At 43.4% G+C, this 18908-nt stretch overlaps 2 protein-coding genes, 1 long non-coding RNA gene and 4 other non-coding genes across 11 annotated transcripts in view; 1 reads left to right on the top strand and 6 right to left on the bottom strand.

Moving 5' to 3' along the window:
• The window catches only part of LOC121683233 (NACHT and WD repeat domain-containing protein 2-like), a 28200-nt gene extending 10311 nt beyond the window's left edge, over positions 1–17889 (bottom strand). The window contains exons 1-7 of one of the 5 annotated variants that reach the window (XR_006022707.1): positions 17726–17889; positions 17287–17375; positions 16788–16895; positions 10201–10386; positions 9980–10115; positions 9538–9797; positions 3867–3871 (exon numbers count right to left, since the gene is read on the bottom strand). Coding sequence is in view for 4 of the 5 variants with exons in the window: in XM_042062771.1 (XP_041918705.1) it covers positions 5029–8793; positions 8949–9472; positions 9980–10115; positions 10201–10386; positions 16788–16895; positions 17287–17375; positions 17726–17765 (4848 nt within the window). In the remaining variant the exon portion in view is untranslated. The other 4 variants (XM_042062771.1, XM_042062775.1, XM_042062773.1 and 1 more) reach the window with 4 other exon arrangements.
• rps3 (ribosomal protein S3) lies at positions 172–4314 on the bottom strand. The gene is made up of 7 exons (XM_042062780.1): positions 4158–4314; positions 3340–3470; positions 2458–2551; positions 2212–2306; positions 1668–1855; positions 1005–1210; positions 172–241 (listed from the first exon to the last, which is right to left on the bottom strand). Exons 1-6 carry the CDS (start codon positions 4185–4187, stop codon positions 1008–1010), a joined length of 741 nt encoding a protein of 246 aa, XP_041918714.1. The 5' UTR covers positions 4188–4314; the 3' UTR covers positions 172–241; positions 1005–1007.
• LOC121684706 lies at positions 543–691 on the bottom strand. The gene has a single exon (XR_006023178.1). It is a non-coding gene; the product is annotated as a small nucleolar RNA SNORD15 (small nucleolar RNA).
• On the bottom strand, positions 1313–1461 carry LOC121684707. The gene has a single exon (XR_006023179.1). It is a non-coding gene; the product is annotated as a small nucleolar RNA SNORD15 (small nucleolar RNA).
• LOC121684709 lies at positions 1974–2123 on the bottom strand. The gene has a single exon (XR_006023181.1). It is a non-coding gene; the product is annotated as a small nucleolar RNA SNORD15 (small nucleolar RNA).
• On the bottom strand, positions 2627–2776 carry LOC121684708. Its single transcript, XR_006023180.1, has one exon. It is a non-coding gene; the product is annotated as a small nucleolar RNA SNORD15 (small nucleolar RNA).
• LOC121683240 lies at positions 10280–18038 on the top strand. Its single transcript, XR_006022709.1, has 3 exons — positions 10280–10349; positions 17479–17543; positions 17898–18038. It is a non-coding gene; the product is annotated as an uncharacterized LOC121683240 (long non-coding RNA).
• The last annotated feature ends 870 nt before the right edge of the window (positions 18039–18908 follow it).

The raw sequence follows: 18908 nt of genomic DNA, 5'->3' as shown, positions 1-18908 counted from the left end.
GTCCAGACCAAACGGTCTAGTCTGAATGCGCCTGAAATAGAAATGTTTATGGTGGTTTGGTAATGCTCTCCCTTGAATAAAGCATAAGTTCCATGTCTATATTTAGTAAAAAAAAATAAAAATAATAAAATTCAACCGTTTACTGGAAAAAAGGAGGGATTAACACAAAAACATGGTTCTTATTTTTTTTATTTTTGTACAGAAAATTCTGGTGGTGTTCTGTCCATCTATTGACGCAGACCTATAAAGACAAAAAGAATGTTACTGAGGATAGGATACAGCTGCATACATTTACTGTTTTTATCATAAAGCTGACTGGATCTGTATGGTCCATCACATGGGCAGGCCAGCACTAGACTTACTTAAATAGTCTAGAGCTTCAATTTATTTTTTTGTAGTGAACCATAATCAGAAAAGTAGAATAGCGTAGAATCATGTTTTTAAATTTCAGAGGCTAAACCACTATTCTAGATCTGATCAGCAGAGCAGCAAGCTAAACATACCATTTCAAATAAATTCTAAATGTGGAGTAAGTGCAAGACCCTTCTCAGACAAATGCCTCAATGTCTTCAATTGAGAAAAACCCTGTTCCTCTGTGGGCTGAACTCAGAGGCACAGAACGTGACCCTGAGCAAGACACGACAGAAGAGACAGAGCCCATTTCCGACTCGTCATCGAATCATCACTGAAGGGAAGACCTACATAAGAGCTTATGGACGGCCATGTTTGGCACGAGGACGGATCAGATAACTACAACAACATTTGGCATTTTTAAAAGACGAATAGGCCATTCTCAGCTCAATGCTCATGACCATCCTCTGTTCTGGGTCATGAGGATCACTGAAGGCAAACAAGTCTAGGCTTCAAACTCAGCCCTTACAGAACACATACAGATCCATCCTCCCTCACAAGGAGCCTACCAACAGACCACTAGCAAAAACAATCAAATCCATGAGAACTAGTCCAGGGCCCAACAAACGATTTCATCCATCACTAATCCTCACCCTTTAAGCGGTGGGTACAGGGGCACCCTGTGGCATGACTGGAGGGGCGTCAGGCTTGACTCCCTTCTGTTCAGACACGGGGGTGGTGGGGAGGACCTCATCCTTGGGCTCCACGATGCTGACATGGTCGGGCAGGGGCTTCTTGGGGCCGATCTTGCCGCTGGGATCCCAGGGCAGCATAATCTTGACCTTGATACCCAGCACACCTGCAGAGGTACAGCAATGTGAAGTGAACATGCTGCAGCAGAGTAACAAGCCAAACATGCGACATCAATGAAATCCTTCTACATATGAATTAAGTTCAAGACCCTTCTCAGACAAATGCCTCTATGTCTTCAACTGATAAGGACCCCGCTCCACTGTGGGCTGAACTCAGAGGCACAGAACGTGACCCTGAGCAAGTCACCACAGAAGAGACGGAGCCCAATTCCGACTCGTCATCGAATCATCACTGAAGGGAAGACCTACATAGAATTAATGGACGACTATGTTTGACATAATGGTGGATCAGATAATTACTTCAAAAAATGTGAAAAATGTTAAATGCAGGAAACATGCACCACCTCAATCTGAGGCTTGACAACTTGCACAGCAAATTCATCCAAGACAGGTACAAGTTCGGCTTAAGTGGCAACATAAACAACCCTGTTTGCTCAGACTTACCCTGCCTGAGCAGGACGTGGCGGACAGCGGTGTCGACGTAGTAGTTGACGGGGTCTCCGCTGTGGATCATCAAGCCGTCCACAAACTTCATGGACTTGGCCCTCTGGCCCCTGAGCTTGCCAGACACAACCACCTCACAACCCTTGGCTCCACTCTCCATGATGAAGCGCAGGACACCATAGCATGCCCTAAGAACAGCGAGTTAGCTAGTGAGAGGGGATTTTAAGCACACACCTGATGCTAAAAGCAGTTTAATACATATATGTATGGGCAATAGGGCACAAAAACTCCAGGGGAAATTCTGGTCCTTCTCAGACAAATGCCTCAATGTCTTCACCTGAAAAGGACACCCTCCTTTGTGAGACTAAATTCGGAGCCACAGAACGTGACCCTGAGCCAGTCGCCACAGAGTGAGAGCAAGTCCTTTTCCGACTCGTCATCGTATCATCACTGAAGGGGATGTGGGAGTGGGACAGTCAATAAACGGGCCCTCAACACTTTTTACTTAAAAACATTAACGGAAAGAATATAAATGAATGCTTACCTACGGACAGCCAGGCCTCCAAGCAGCTTGTAACGCAGAGACTCAGCCTGGGCGATGGCGCACAGACCCCTGGTGGCAACTTTCTCAGCATAAAGCTACAGAGAAATGGGGGTGTGAATTGACAGAATCGTGAGTCAGTCTGAAACACATCTTGCACATCTCACACAGCACCTGCAGTGCCAAAACCTTAATATGACATATGCCTAACAAGTTTGTCAATGTTAAGACCAGATTCATTACACTTACCTCCACACTACCCTCTGGGAAGCCAAACCTCTTCTGAACAACTGCAGTCAGTTCTCTAATACGACGGCCTTTCTCTCCCAGGACGTTCTGTGTCCTGATGAAAAAGAAATGGGTCATTTGCAAACTTTCAAACAATTACCTACACAAAAACTCCAGGGGAAATTCTGGTCCTTCTCAGACAAATGCCTCAATGTCTTCACCTGAAAAAGACACCCTCCTTTGTGAGACTAAACTCAGAGCCACAGAACGTGACCCTGAGCCAGTCGCCACAGAGAGAGAGCAAGCCCTTTTCCGACTCGTCATCGTATCATCACTGAAGGGGATGTGGGACATGGAAGACCACACCATATCAAACGTGCATAAACATGATATGTTTACTACACTAAGCTCCCATTTTTTCCAGGTTACTCATGCATTTTCCCCGTTGTCTTCCTGTTTTAATATTTCCCACTGAAATATCCCATATTTTAATACTCATATAACATTAGCCCTAACAACGGACCTGTTGCTACCCCCTTGCACTTCCAGCGAAACAGATACTTAAAGCATAGTTTTGCTTGATTGAAGGGGACCTTAAAGTGATGTTAGCCAAATTAAGATAAATGCTTGGTTGTTGTGAGTACGATTTGACACCAATCTGTAAGCAAAATCAGTTAGACCTAGTTTTACACCTTGTTTTAGTTAGTGTAGCAGTTTTGTAGTCTGAATTCTTGCTGTCAGCAGAGGGATAGCAACAGAGAGGAATGCTGAAATGTTCCCATATTTTGGGTGAGAAATCCGGGATCCTTCATTTTCAATGCTCAATGTTGACAGCTATGCATAGAAACTGAACACTGCTCATAAGTATTGTGCATGTTCTACACGAGAATGCAATTCCGTTACCTGGTGGCAAGAATGATGATCTCTGTCCTAGTGGGAGTGACACGAACCTCCACTCCAGAGTAGCCATCCTCAGCGAGCTCGCGGGTCAGGAACTCGTTCAGTTCGGCTTTGAAGATGCCGTCTGATACAAACTGTAAGCAAACCAAAAGCAGGATTACTTACGTGTGCTAATGGTTAACGTTAGACTCGCATCTGTGCAAGCTAATGCTAGCAAACGTCAACCATACTGCTTTGCCTAGCAGACCATGTATCTAAGTTCACTAGTCATTTGTAAATAACCTGGTTACTAGTCTTCAAAATATTCGTTTAAAGAAAAGACTTCCCATATTATCAATAACTGCCATTCTACTAGGGGTATTTAGGACTGCACAATTAATGCCGTTAACTTACAACTTAGCATGCTAGCCGGCAATTGAAATCAGCTGCAAATTTCGTCCAGTGGAGCAAGTGAACGATAGCCAACATTTCCGTTTCAGCCAAACTGTCCGTCAGAAGTTGTGTTTAAAAACCACGGTTTAGCCATAGACCACTTCTTTCAATATCATTCGTAATAGAGACCGCAATCCATGAAAATATTAGAGCAGCAACATAACATGCTGCGCCTACCTACCGACACGTAGCTAGCTTGGGCTACAACCCTGCCATGTTTGCGTTGAAGTACAGTGCTGACTGAATCTATAATAATCCTCACTCAAAGGTTGACCAGAAACACACGAGGACATTATCAGGCATTCGCCACATGATACCGAACATATAAATATCTGTATTTAAAGAATAGGCTCACGTAATACCATACAAATACGAAATGTTGAACTAACCTTTCTCTTCTTGGATATTTGCACCGCCATCTTGCTGGAGGCCGTAGACAGGAAAGGAATGACCTCAGAGGCGGAAGTAGATTTATACCAAGCTTTCTGATTTTCTTCCTGAGAGCATGCAAGGACGTGTGGTTGTTGTAGTTTCACAGATATTCACAACTGCAAACCTTCAGGCTTCAGGTGTGTCGTTGGGTGCTAGGTAAGGATGCAGTATTTTCAGTGGTAATTATGCGATGCTTGTGTCAGTTAAACGGTTTAATAAGGAAAGGAACATTCAACTGAAGTAGGCTAGGCTATATGAAATGCATAGCCTAAAAGCCGAAGTCTGTTGTTAGCCTACGCTGTCTGTGATTATGCTACAAGTCTGATGGGCAAGTTCTTGTTCAGCTGAAGTTGCAATAATCAGCAATATTCAAAGTAAATCGCTTTTATTTATTTTCAAAAGGTAAAAGGAACAAACAAATACAATTAGTTGAAGGCAGTGATATGGTTAACATTAAGTTTGCTCAAGCAAGTGGTTACTGGTTTTTTTTTTACATTTATTACATTAATCATTCAGCACTTTTATCCAATGTGACTGAGCAAGAGAATATTTGTTTTACATTTTTACGTGGGCTAAATGGCTGTTGATAAACAGTATAGGCTAGTTATTATTTATGGCAAATAGATTAGGCCTATTATAAATCTACAAATATTTACAAATTGGAAAATGGTTTGTAGATCTTACAACAAAGAGTCCGCCCATATAAGATTGGCCATGGCTAAATGTTTTTGAATCAAGGAAAGAAGGGCATCTGGTCCAAAACATCTGTGAGGCAATTTAAAAAAAGTTTTGTCTTTTGTGCTGTCCATGATTTAAAAACGTTATACATTATCTGAAGGATTCAGCACCCAGTCTAACCGACATGTTCAGTGTGTTATTCCATTTCTCCACTGCTAAAGGTTGCCATGTTTGTGCTGTACATGGAGGGTGTCTTTGCCCTACAATAGGCAAGAGGGTCTTGGTAGCAGTGGCACTCTGTTCTGCATCAGTGTCAGTGATAGCATAAATGCCTACGGATCCATCCTCAAAAATGACATACACTGACAAATTATCAGAAATACTCATCGCACAAGGATACCTGCAGAGGTAGAACCTACCCACTCTCATTCCGTTTGAGACTCGTATAGCTGTTAAAACAAGTCTAACACAGGGTTTACAAGAGCAACTCAGGTGACTGATGGTAGTTTCACTGATGTAGGCAGCATATTTACCACTGATATCCAAGCATACATGGTGGATTTGTCCATTAACTTTAACTGCGCACAGTCTACCTTGAGTCACATCCAAGATATTCATATCAGATTGACCAATAGTAAGGATAGCATAGCTGCCATCTGCACAGACCTGAAAAACTCCAGGCTGGTCAAGGAGGTGCTCTGGCATTTGGAATCTCTGGCAAATCGTGTCGTCCGACATCTTCCATGAATAGACAGCCCCAGATGAGGTAATAACAATCACATAGTCTGGGTGATCTAGAATGGAATTGAATGCAAGCACACGTGACTGATCTGACAGCGGAAACTCTCTGCTGACATAGCCAAACCACAGGCTGACAGCCAGGAGTTTGTCCTCCTGTAGGCCCAGAAGGAATGTGCTCTCTGGTGAGATTACAGGCTTTTCAAGCCTAAGGTGAAAGCGGCACACTTCATGCCCATTTGCAACCTTCCACACCCTGGAGAGCCCCTGGTCTGAGAGCGACACAGCAACGTTTCCTGTGGGTGTGATGAGTACCTGCGATGCTGCACTGCCAGGGATGCAGTACAAATTAACTCCATCTCCACTTCTCCACACATAAATGTCACCTGAGGCTACAGTCACTAGATGCTCCCCATCCTGTGAGATGGTAAAGGCTGTAACCGGACCGTGATGCAGGAAGCAGCCCTCTTTTTCACCACTTTGTGCATTCCACTTCCATAAAAGTTCTGTGCCGTCACTTGTATAGAAATTATCACTTTTCACCAGCACCATCTTTATTGTTTTTGACCCAGTTTTGGGGATTGAGGCTGCTTCTCTGACAAGATCCATATCCCAGGTGACGATCCCATTGACCGTAACAGCTGACAGGTACTGGTCACCCACTTTGAAAAGTTTTGGGGTTTCTGTGGAGCCAGTGTTAAGGCTCAAAACACATTGCCCTGTGCATGAATCCCAGACCAGAAGACATGAACACCCTTCTAATAAAGCTAAGAGCAAGCTGGAACCATGGTCCAGCATAACATGAACAAAGGCTTTACCTTTTGGAGCGTGAAATTGATCATCCACAGAGCAGCTATTTGTGTCCCAGAGTATGATTTTCTGCTTCTTACAAATTAGAAGAACCTCATTATCTTCTGTGAAATCTATATTCAAAACCTCCTCAGTGTCTTTATTGCTCAAGCTCTCTGTACTAAGGCTCGGATGAGAAATGTTTTGAATATTCCAAATAAACAGGCTACCCACACTGTCAATACATGCCATCACCTCTTCCTCAACTCTTTTCAAGCCAATCAGTGGTCTCTCTGTAGAGCAAGAGAGGGCAGAAACGGTCTGACCACTCTGCACATCAAAAATGGATACATTTCCATTGCCCTGTCCACAGAACACATGCTGCTCATCAAAAGAACATGATATGCATGTGACAAAACCAGGGCAATATAATTGAGTGATCCCACAATTAGATGATGTATCATCTGTAGCATGCATATAGACATGATGTTCTCCTCTGTACCACCAAAACATCTTTGTTGTGGATGCCAGAAAGCCCTCAATAGAGATATGGGTGTTCTGATGAATCTCAGTATTCAGAACAGGAACTTCTTCAAAAAACATTGTGCGCAAATCACATAGAAAGAGCCTGTTACAGCTGGAAGACAACAGGAGATAGGTGTTTGAAATTCTGAGACTGACCATTTTTATTGTGGGAACATGGGGCACTTGGAATTGTTTGGAAGTGATCCCATTCCAAGCCCAGGCAGAGCCATCACTAAGGAGGAGAACCACTCTTCCACTGTCGGCTATAGCCACATCTGTAACAGAAGACCTCATTCTGTCTGACAGTTCCCAAGAGGAACAGGGAACAGAGGAGGCAGGAGGCAGCACCATGGTTATCCCAGACCTCACATATCCCACACACAACTGCTTTGCATAGTCTTCCAGCTCAGGAACGACCCCTAGGAAAGGAAAGAGCTGTGCTTGTATTATTAATGGTGTGTCTATAGGGGAGTTCTGAAGTAAACATAAAGAACTTCTCAGGATGCAGGCAAGAAGCCATAGCTCTCTTGGCATCATAAACTGAGACATCTCTTCCAGCCAGAGAAACAAGTCCTGTACTAAACCTCCCATCAACATTGCATGGTGGAAATCATAGGAGAGCATTGAACCTCTGCAAAACTCATCCAGCCCTCCACTCCATCTTAGATGATAGGGCAGCTCAAGGACTTTTCTAAAATTTACATTCCCTGTCTCTGAGGATGAGTCTTGAAATGTAATGGAAGGCTTGGACATTTTCCACACCCAAGGCTGTCCATAAGGGTTCCTGTCTATGTACATTTTCATTGGTTTTCCTTCTGTAGTGCCTTGTTTGTCAGTCATGTTGGTGTCTGAAGTGATCACTAGTGGCTTGGCCCTTCCGTACGCAAACCGCCCACTAAAGTAGTCAGCTAGTCGAAGGTGTATTTCCTCACTTTTGTCTATGGAGTCAATGTATCTCTTGATGATAACTAACCTGAAATGTCTACTGACCCAGAACAGCACACGAGAACCTGAGATATGTCTAGCCAACAGAAAGCCCTCAAGGTCAAAGATCAGGCTCTCCACCACAACCTCAGGGAACCTTAACTTATACGGTGGGTCCTCAATTGGGAGGAACACAGAAACTAGATCATCTTCACAGGAAAGGATATCTGTCAGTTCGGCCTCTGTGAGGCCATACCTCGACAGCGTTAGAAAACTCAACGATCTGCTAACAAGTGCTTGGCCATGTTTCTCCTCAAGGTGTTGAAGAAATTGATTGATGTTGTTATGAATGCCTTGGCTTAGAGACTCCTCAGTGATTTCTGTCTCGGATCTCCATAGGCTGACATTTCTGTAGATAAGCTCTGCATAAAGAGGACGACTACACTGTTTAAGAGCCTCATTCACATACATCTGTTGTCCTGAGGTGATCCTCCTTTTGGAGCTCTCCAGAAGGCTGGTCAGCATCTGGCTACAGCTGCTTCTCTTAAATGGTTCCAGCTCTAGAAAGAAGTTCGAGTCTGGATATTGTGTCTTGAGACTGGCAAGGGTACCAGATTTAGTGTAGGTGGTAGAAATGATGACTTTGACATTAAGAGGTAAAGTTTTAGGGAGCCAGGTCATGTCTTGGGGTCCTTCAGAACTTGGTATCTGGTCAAGGCCATCTAACATCAGGATTAAGGGATACTTGGAAGACGATGCTATGTCTAAGAGTTCAGTAAAGGCCTCTTCCAGTTGAGTAACATCTCGTATGCAGTTGTCCCATGGTTGATTATAACTAACAGCAATATGGTGGCAGATGTTATTGAGAAGCTGCTTCAGTGGGAGGGGAGAAAAGTGTGTGATGACCACAGGATCACTGGCCTTCAGCCACAGTTTCACCTGAAAGATGAAATATCAAAATATTAAACTGTGGAATGAAGAAATACATTACACTTATCAACAACATAGAAATTGTAAAATGATGATGACATTGTGAAAAGTTGGACAATTAATAAAAACTTTTAGCATAAGGGCCCTTATTCAATGTACAATACCTGACTTGCACAATGGGCCATTAAGACAGTTTTGCCAGAGCATGGCCCCCCAATGAGTACAAGAGGATGTTTTGGGTAGTTCTGCTCAAGGTAAGCTTTGATTGGCTGTGCCTCCACACGTTCAATCCTGAACAGCTGAGAATAGATGTGACACAGGTTGGCCTGCTGGGAGGTGGCATCATCAGGATCTGCTGTGTTCTTTGTGACAGTTGAGTCAATGAGCCTTGAAAGGTCTGTGAACAACTGATGACAAAGCCCTTCAATGTAAGCCTGTCTCAAGGCCACTGTGTAACCCTGTTGCCGATCACACTCTGTGGTGGTAGTGTACACCTCTAGATGACAGGAAGTAACTAAGTCGGGTAGGAAATGCTCACGGATAACACTCAGTCGATCATTTGAAGGATCTTGGTCTTGATAGTGTCCTGTCTTTTTCTGATGGATGATCTTATGAATGTAATACAAGCACCTTTTCATATCATCAGATAAACAGTCCTCCATGGCAAAGCGGAGGTCATTCTCAAGGTCTAAAAGCACAATATAACAGCTATTATATTACAGTACACACACACACACACACACACACACACACACACACACACACACACACACACACACACACACACAATATAGACAAAAGTATTGGGATGCCTGCCATTAACTTCAATGACATCCCACTCTAAATCCATATGTTTTAATATGGAGTTGGGATGGACAAGAACAGACATTGCGAGCCAGGCCTTCTTCTCCAACATCAGTGCTTGACCTCACAAATACTCCCCTGAGTGAATGGGCAAACATTTCCACAGACACTAAAATCTTGTGGAAATCCAGGAGTGGAAGCTGTTACAGCTGTAAAGAGGGGACCAACTCCATATTAGTATATATGGAATGTCATAGATGTTTCTGTGGGTGTAATGACAGGTGTCCTCATACTTTTGTTTATATAGTGTATATTTATATTGTATATAAACATTATATATGCACATGTATTAATGTTTTTACAGAATGATTGGTGATTAACTTCACCTTACCTGATCTAAAGTATTTCTGGGCTTTTTCGTCTGTGATGCTTCCGTCAAGTATACACTGCTTTACAGACGCCTGAAGCACATCCTTTACTTCCTTCAGAGCCTCATCCCATGTTTTGGTTCCTGTAATTGCCTCTGTCTAAAAATATAGAAAACTCAACACTTTAGTGGGGGAAAGGTATATATTTGTCCAATTGAGCATGTTTGCAGTGATCAGATGATACCTGGCTGCTGTGCTGACTAAGCAGACAGAAGCAGGGTGGTATGACATTCTCATCTCTCCGGTAGCATTCCTCCAGTAATCGAGTGCTTAGCTGCATGGACTGACACGTCTGAAGAATGTTCTGGAACTCTGAGATCTCCACCTGCTCAGGTAAGGATGCAGTGCCATACTCCTCCCCAATCAGACCCTGATCCATGCTCACAAATATTTCCAAAGTTAAAAAAAAATAAATTCACAATCAAATACACTTGTTCCGTTCTCACCTGTCAAACCAGATATGTTTATGATTACTGTGAATGTATGTGTGTGCGTGTGTATCAGTTTATGCACATGTGTGCACATGGAATGGGTTAACATGACCCCTGGAGGCAAACATACGGAAAAAAATGGTCATCCTAGGCCCTACGGTTCTCAAGATATTCACAAAAAACTGTGTCTTCCCTACCCTCCTTTCGGGGGGTCCAGTACAGCGGGGGGGGCTACAGATCAAAACAAAAAACGCTGGTTTCATGCTATCCATGTGGGGTTACATGCCCACCAAGTTTCGTGTACCCCGGTCTTTCAGTGTCCCGGGAATCCTTGTTGGTGTACGCTCACTAAATGTACACATAAATTATTTTATTGTAAGGCCCCCCATGAACGAAAGTCCACAAAACTTGGCATGCATTCGGAGGGTGTCATAATGATCCTACACTTTCAATTTCGTGCAGTTTTGACCATGTCTCAACAACCTGAACCGCTTCTTTGCTCGCTTTGAAGCACAAAACAGCACCTGCCCACAGAAGACCCATCCCCCTCTACATGAGCAGCCCCTGTGCCTCTCTGCCGACAGCGTGAAGAGGACACTTGCTGCTATCAACACCCGTAAGGCAACAGGTCCAGACAGCATCCCAGGTCGTGCGCTGAAGGACTGCGCAGGGGAGCTTAAGGATGTCTTCACAGACATCTTTAACACTTCCCTGAAGCAAGCCATCGTCCCATCATGTTTCAAAGCTGCCACCATCATACCTGTGCCGAAGAAAACTGCTCCATCCTGCTTCAATGACTACCGCCCTGTGGCACTGACACCCATCATCATGAAGTGCTTTGAGCGGCTTGTCATGTCACATATCAAATCCATTCTCCCCCCCACCCTGGACCCCTTCCAGTTTGCATACCGAGCCAAGCGGTCTACAGAGGATGCAATCTGCTCTGCCCTCCACCCAGCCCTCACCCACCTGGAAAAAAGAGACTCATATGTGAGATTGCTGTTTATAGACTTCAGTTCTGCATTCAACACCATAATACCACAACAACTCATCTGCAAACTTGACAAACTGGGACTCAGTGCCTACCTCTGCAACTGGCTACTGGACTTCCTCTGTCAGAGGCCTCAAGTAGTACGTGTTGGCAACAATACCTCAAGCAGCATCACACTGAGCACAGGGGCCCCCCAAGGCTGCGTGCTCAGTCCGCTGCTCTTCACCCTGCTGACGCATGACTGCACTGCAACCTACAGCAACAATCACATAGTGAAATTTGCTGACGACACAACTCTGGTGGGTCTCATCACCAAGGGCGACGAGACTCAATACAGGTTGGAGGTCGACCATCTGACCACGTGGTGCAGGGACAACAACCTCCTGCTGAACGTCAGCAAGACCAAAGAGATTGTTGTTGACTTCCGGAGAGGTCACACCCAACACCTGCCACTGACCATCGACGGTGCTGTGGTGGAGAGAGCGAGCAGCACCAAATTCCTGGGGGTGCACATCAGCGAAGACCTCTCCTGGACCACCAACACTGCATCACTGGCGAAGAGAGCTCAGCGCCGCCTGTACTTCCTGCGGAAACTCAGGCGAGCAAGTGCTCCACCAGCCATCATGACCACATTCTACCGAGGCACCATTGAGAGCATCCTCTCCAGCTGTATCGCTGTGTGGGGCGGAAGCTGCACTGAATACAACAGGAAAGCCCTGCAGCGCATAGTGAACACAGCTGGAAGGATTATTGGTGCTTCACTCCCCTCCCTGAAGGACATTTACACCACCCACCTCACCCGCAAGGCGACCAAAATTGTGAGTGATGCAAGTCACCCCGCTCACAATCTGTTCGATCTACTGCCCTCTGGGAAGAGGTACAGAAGCCTGCGCTCCCGCACTACCAGACTCACCAACAGCTTCATACACCAAGCTGTAAGGATGCTGAACTCTCTCCCTCCTCTCCCCCCTCCACCCTCAGCTACATAACATCCTGGACATTGGACCCACAATGGCCGCGTGCACTACTCCACTTGCACACTTGTACACTTTACAACTTGTTGTTGTTGTCCTGAAAACACAACACTTCTGCTGCTCTTACATAACTTGCACCACTATGTCACTTACTTTCTTTCTTACTTAGGTCAAACAGAACTACCCAAGCCTTTTATTGGCCTGACTTTGCACTAGTATTTTATTGACTGTCTATGCACAATTTAAACCAAATTTTGCTGCTCTTATTTTTTTCATTATTATATGTGCCCTCTTATTTACTTACTTTTTTGTTTACTTGAATGTTATGTTTGTCTGTGGACTTAAATTGGTAAAATATGTCTTGTCTTCACCGTGGGATAGAGAGAAACGTAATTTCGATCTCTTTGTATGTCTGGAACATGTGAAGAAATTGACAATAAAGCTGACTTTGACTTTTGACTTTGAATGTCAGCCAGAGATATTGTGATGAAAACACCTAATTTTTTGCTTTTTAATTTTTAACTAGGTGGCGCTATACATGAAATAAGTGGTAATGGGATGGGTTGACATGCCCCCTTAAGACCAACATACAAAAAAAAGGTGGACCTCCTAGGCCCTATGGTTCTCGAGATATTCACAGAAAACTGTCTCCGGCCACCTACAGGCCAGTTGGTGTATAGTAACATAAATTAATTTATTGTGTGGCCCCCCATGAACGGAATTCCACGAAACTTGGCGTGCATTCAGAGGGTGTCATAATGATCCTACACTTCCAATTTCGTGCAGTTTTGACTATGTTAGGTCACAGATACCTGCGATTACAACACCTCATTTTTACTTTTTTTGTGTTTAACTAGGTGGCGTTATACATGAAATGAGTGGTTATGGAATGGGTTGACATGACCCCTTGAGATCAACATACAAAAAAAAATGGTCCTCCTAAACCTTACGGTTCTCGAGATATTCACAGAAAACTGTGTCTGCCCTACCCTCCTTTCGGGGGGTGCAGTCCAGCGGGGGGGGCTACAGATCAAAAAGAAAAACGATGGTTCCATGCTATCCATATGGGGTTATATGCCCACCAAGTTTCGTCTACCCCGGTCTTTCAGTGTCCCGGGAATCCTTGACGGAAATTTGGACATGCGCCGCTTCGCTGCGCGGCGGTCATAATTAGTCTTACTGATCCTAGCACTCACCAGCTGTCTTAAACTGACAAGTAACTGTTAAAAACAGCACTCACTGATGCACTTATTCTTACTGTACTCTGTTATTAAATTGTTGAGAAATGCTCTAAAACTTAAACTGTTTACCATGTTGTTAGTCGCTTTGGCTAAAAAGCGTCAGCCAAATGTAATGTAATGTAATGTAATGTAATGTAATTATGACTGCCGCGCAGCGAAGCGGCGGGCATATAGGTTTAGTCAGATTTATTTATTTATTCATTTTTATTTTTTTTTCGCATGCCCAAATTTCCGTCAATGATTCCCGGGACACTGAAAGACCGGGGTACACGAAACTTGGTGGGCATGTAACCCCACATGGATAGCATGGAACCATCGTTTTTCGTTTTGATCTGTAGCCCCCCCGCTGGACTGGACCCCCCGAAAGGAGGATAGGGCAGACACAGTTTTCTGTGAATATCTCGAAAACCGTAGGGTTTAGGAGGACCATTTTTTTTGTATGTTGATCTCAAGGGGCCATGTCAACCCATTCCATAACCACTCATTTCATGTATAGCGCCACCTAGTTAAACACAAAAAAGTAAAAATGAGGTGTTGTAATTGAAGGTATCTGTGACCTAACATAGTCAAAACTGCACGAAATTGGAAGTGTAGGATCATTGACACCCTCTGTATGCACACCAAGTTTTGTGGAATTCTGTTCATGGGGGGCCACACAATAAATTAATTTATGTTACTATACATCAACTGGCCTGTAGGTGGCCGGAGACAGTTTTCTGTGAATATCTCGAGAACCGTAGGGCCTAGGAGGTCCACCTTTTTTATGTATGTTGGTCTTAAGGGGGCATGTCAACCCATCCCATTACCACTTATTTCATGTATAGCGCCACCTAGTTAAAAATTAAAAAGCAAAAAATTAGGTGTTTTCATCACAATATCTCTGGCTGACAAGGTCAAAACTGCACAAAATTAAAAGTGTAGGATCATTATGACACCCTCCGAATGCATGCCAAGTTTTGTGTACTTTCGTTCATGGGGGGCCTTACAATAAAATCATTTATGTGTACATTTAGTGACGTACACCAACAAGGATTCCTGGGACACTGAAAGACCGGGGTACACAAAACTTGTTGGGCATGTACCCCCACATGGATAGCATGGAACCGTCATTTTTCGTTTTGATCTGTAGCCCCCCCGCTGGACTGGACCCCCCGAAAGGAGGGTAGGGCAGACACAGTTCTCTGTGAATATCTTGAGAACTGTAGGGCCTAGGATGACCATTTTTTTCCATATGTTTGCCTCCAGGGGTCATGTTAACCCATTTCATGTGCACACATGTGCACAAACAGATACACACACACACACACACACATACATTCACAGTAATCATACGAATGACACATAGTCACACAGTAGACATATGTACGCTTGCATCAACAGGCACATACGCAGGCACACACACAAGCACGCACACACACACACACACACACACACACACCCACACACATAACATAAACAATCAAGAATTTCTCAGAATTATGAACAGGCAAGATGGAGGTGGGGTTGTATAAAATGAATTTTACATGTGAAATCTATGAACTAATCATGTTTTGGTACTTGTTGTCTAGCAGATACCAGTGAGAATTGAGTGTGGATAATGCAATTTAGTGAGACAGTTAGAATCATATAGGCCTTTCAGCGTGATTTCTTTTTGTGAAAAAAATGTGCTGGACTGGGCGGCGGTCATATTTTGTACCGCTCTGCGGTACATCTAGTTAATATTCAAATTAACATAATAGGGCTACATTATGCAATGAGAAAATATCTCAGACTTTATTGACTGGAGGCAACACTAGCATTTGAGAGGGTTGAGGTATTACTTGTAATTATGACCGCCGCGCAGCGAAGCGGCGGTCAGGTTTAGTGAGATTTTTTTTTTTTTCTCGCATGCCCAAATTTCCGTCAATGATTCCCGGGACACTGAAAGACCGGGGTACACGAAACTTGGTGGGCATGTAACCCCACATGGATAGCATGGAACCATCGTTTTTCGTTTTGATCTGTAGACCCCCCGCTGGACTGGACCCCCCGAAAAGAGGGTAGGGCAGACACAGTTTTCTGTGAATATCTCGAAAACCGTAGGGTTTAGGAGGACCTTTTTTTTTTGTATGTTGATCTCAAGGGGCCATGTCAACCTATTCCATAACCACTCATTTCATGTATAGCGCCACCTAGTTAAACACAAAAAAGTAAAAATGAGGTGTTGTAATTGAAGGTATCTGTGACCTAACATAGTCAAAACTGCACGAAATTGGAAGTGTAGGATCATTATGACACCCTCTGTATGCACGCCAAGTTTTGTGTACTTTTGTTCATGGGGGGCCTTACAATAAAATAATTTATGTGTACATTTAGTGACGTACACCAACAAGGATTCCCGGGACACTGAAAGACCGGGGTACACAAAACTTGGTGGGCATGTACCCCCACATGGATAGCATGGAACCGTCATTTTTCGATTTGATCTGTAGCCCCCCACTGGACTGGACCCCCCGAAAGGAGGGTAGGACAGACACAGTTCTCTGTGAATATCTTGAGAACTGTAGGGCCTAGGATGACCATTTTTTTCCGTATGTTTGCCTCCAGGGGTCATGTTAACCCATTTCATGTGCACACATGTGCACAAACAGATACACACACACATACATTCACAGTAATCATACGTATGACACATACTCACACAGTAGACATATGTACGCTTGCATGCACAGGCACATACGCAGGCACACACACAAGCACGCACACACACACACACACACACACACATAACATAAACATAACACAAACAATCAAGAATTTCTCAGAATTATGAACAGGCAAATGGAGGTGGGGTTGTATAAAATGAATTTTACATGTGAAATCTATGAACTAATCATGTTTTGGTACTTGTTGTCTAGCAGATACCAGTGAGAATTGAGTGTGGATAATGCAATTTAGTGAGACAGTTAGAATCATATAGGCCTTTCAGCGTATTTTCTTTTTGTGGAAAAAATGTGCTGGACTGGGCGGCGGTCATATTTTGTACTGCTCTGCAGTACATCTAGTTTAGGATTCTACCATCACTTTGGAAAAATAGACATGTAATGTCTAACCAGTTAAGCATATAGTAAAATGTTTGTAACATAGTAAATCACCACGAAGAATGGTCCCACTGAAGTGTCTTTGCACCCCTGTATAAGCCGGAGTCGGACCTGCTGGCTAGGCCAGTCCTTTGAGTTGGGGGCCTCATATGGGTCAATAACCTGCATGGGATAAATCAGAGGGCAGTCATTTTCAGAAAATATCTACAAGTTTAAAGAAATATTTAAAGTAAATATGACTGATGTACTATATGATCTAAAAATTGTTATACACTATATATTATTTATACCATTTCATTTATTAAAACACATCATATTCTGTGAGGATTTCAAAGGAGAACAAACAATGGTGTAATGCCACTCCTTTTCAAACAGCAGACAATACACCAAACAATGCGGTAAAGAGGCTGGGGAAGGCCCTGCAGCACCGCTTCTTTATTGTACTGTGTGGAGGAACAGGTGGTGGACCAACTGGGTGTTAAATAGCCTGAAACATCTTTTCAGTTGAGAACCAAACCATAAGCAAAATGAACATGTGTTGTGTATCGCTCACCCTGAACTCCACCCCATGGTTTCGCCTGCAGTGGTCCCTGAGCTTAGGGAACACAGTCTCTCTCAGCGCTCTCCTCTCCTGGACAGAGTCTGAAAACACACAGGAAATCCTACGAGATCTCATTTAGGTGCACGGCACGGGAGGAATTTTAACATTACTGTTTGAAACTATTTCTTTGTCTTTACTTCTCAGAGAAAATGTCACGAAATTCACATAAGTGTGTTCTCAGAAAACCAGCTTTCAGAAGGACGCTTTAGGTAGGACATAAATGTAGCTTCCATTTCAAACTGCACTGGAAAGAATGCATACCATCTGCAGAATAGGACTACTGTGTATTAATTGTAGTTAAACTGAACTAATTCACAGCATAGATGGCTGAAAACTACAGCTATAGCTTTCAAATAATGACTGAATACACTATATGATCCATACCACCTACCTTGTGGGTTTGAGCACAAGTATATCTTCACACACGGCATCAATACGCTCTTAGTGATGCACCCAGTATCTTGATCTGATTAATTCATTTTGACAGATCTGGTTCCGTAGTAAAACAAAAAGAAATGTTAACTTTGTGTCCTGTGAAAAATGTCCTGTATTCTTGGCACTAGGTCCCACCCCAAAACACCAGGCTCCTGAGACTTCCCATTTAGCGCTCCACCAGGAAACAAGTCATGTCAACATCGGATGGTTTTTTCATGAAGCCCTAAGCAACGCCCCCAGTGCTTGACAGACATGTAGCTTGGTCTTTGTTTATACCCTCATGAGTAAACTTTTACATTCTCACACAGCTGAATGATATCCACATGCATTTCAAAACATATTAAGCACAGAAAAAGACAGACAGACACCATTACTTATTTGATAATAATCACGATAAGGAGTTTTTTTGATTCATTTTATTATTTAACATTTGTACACAATAAATACAAATTTTTACAGCTAATAATATGTAGAATTTGCACCTGTGTTTTCTGATATTGTCACCATGGCAACAGTCTAAAGAGAAAGCTTGTTATTATTACCAGATTTTTTAGCAGCTCTTAAAACATCTTCAAATGAAAAAAGAGGAATACTTAAAAGTAAAATCCACTGGTAGGGGGGGGGGGGGGTGACTGTTTTTGGAAGTTCAAAAGTCGCAACTGGCCGAAGAGAAACATCAAGATGACAACCTTGTTTTTATTAAATGAGAAAAACCTTGTTTTGTGTGAGAGAACAGCTTTTTGACACAACGGACACAGCTGTAAACCATAAACTTCAAAACAAGTTCGATAAGATTCAAAAGATCTCAAAGAGATCAACAAGAAAAGATCGTGTTCGAGCGCTAAGAAATGAGCAGAGCAGATATTCAACACTGTTGCCCTTCCATTCAGCCATATTCCAGACACAGTTCATTTTATGTTTGCTTTCTCGACTGCTTATAATTCACATTCTCTCCATTTCAGTTCAACAAGTTTATAATTCATTTGCGGAACCTTTGTTTAAGTAATACACCAGCATCTCACCCTTGGGGGGAATGGATTCCCTTTGCATTGCAGTCAAATGCAAGCACATGAACATAGCTGGATTTCTGATCACATCCCATCATGGGAGGTGATACAAACAATCTCAACAATGATAAA

Source organism: Alosa sapidissima, chromosome 15 (assembly GCF_018492685.1).
Source record: "Alosa sapidissima isolate fAloSap1 chromosome 15, fAloSap1.pri, whole genome shotgun sequence".
In the NCBI taxonomy this organism is placed as follows: domain Eukaryota; kingdom Metazoa; phylum Chordata; class Actinopteri; order Clupeiformes; family Clupeidae; genus Alosa; species Alosa sapidissima.
This window is presented reverse-complemented; position numbering and strand designations above follow the sequence as displayed.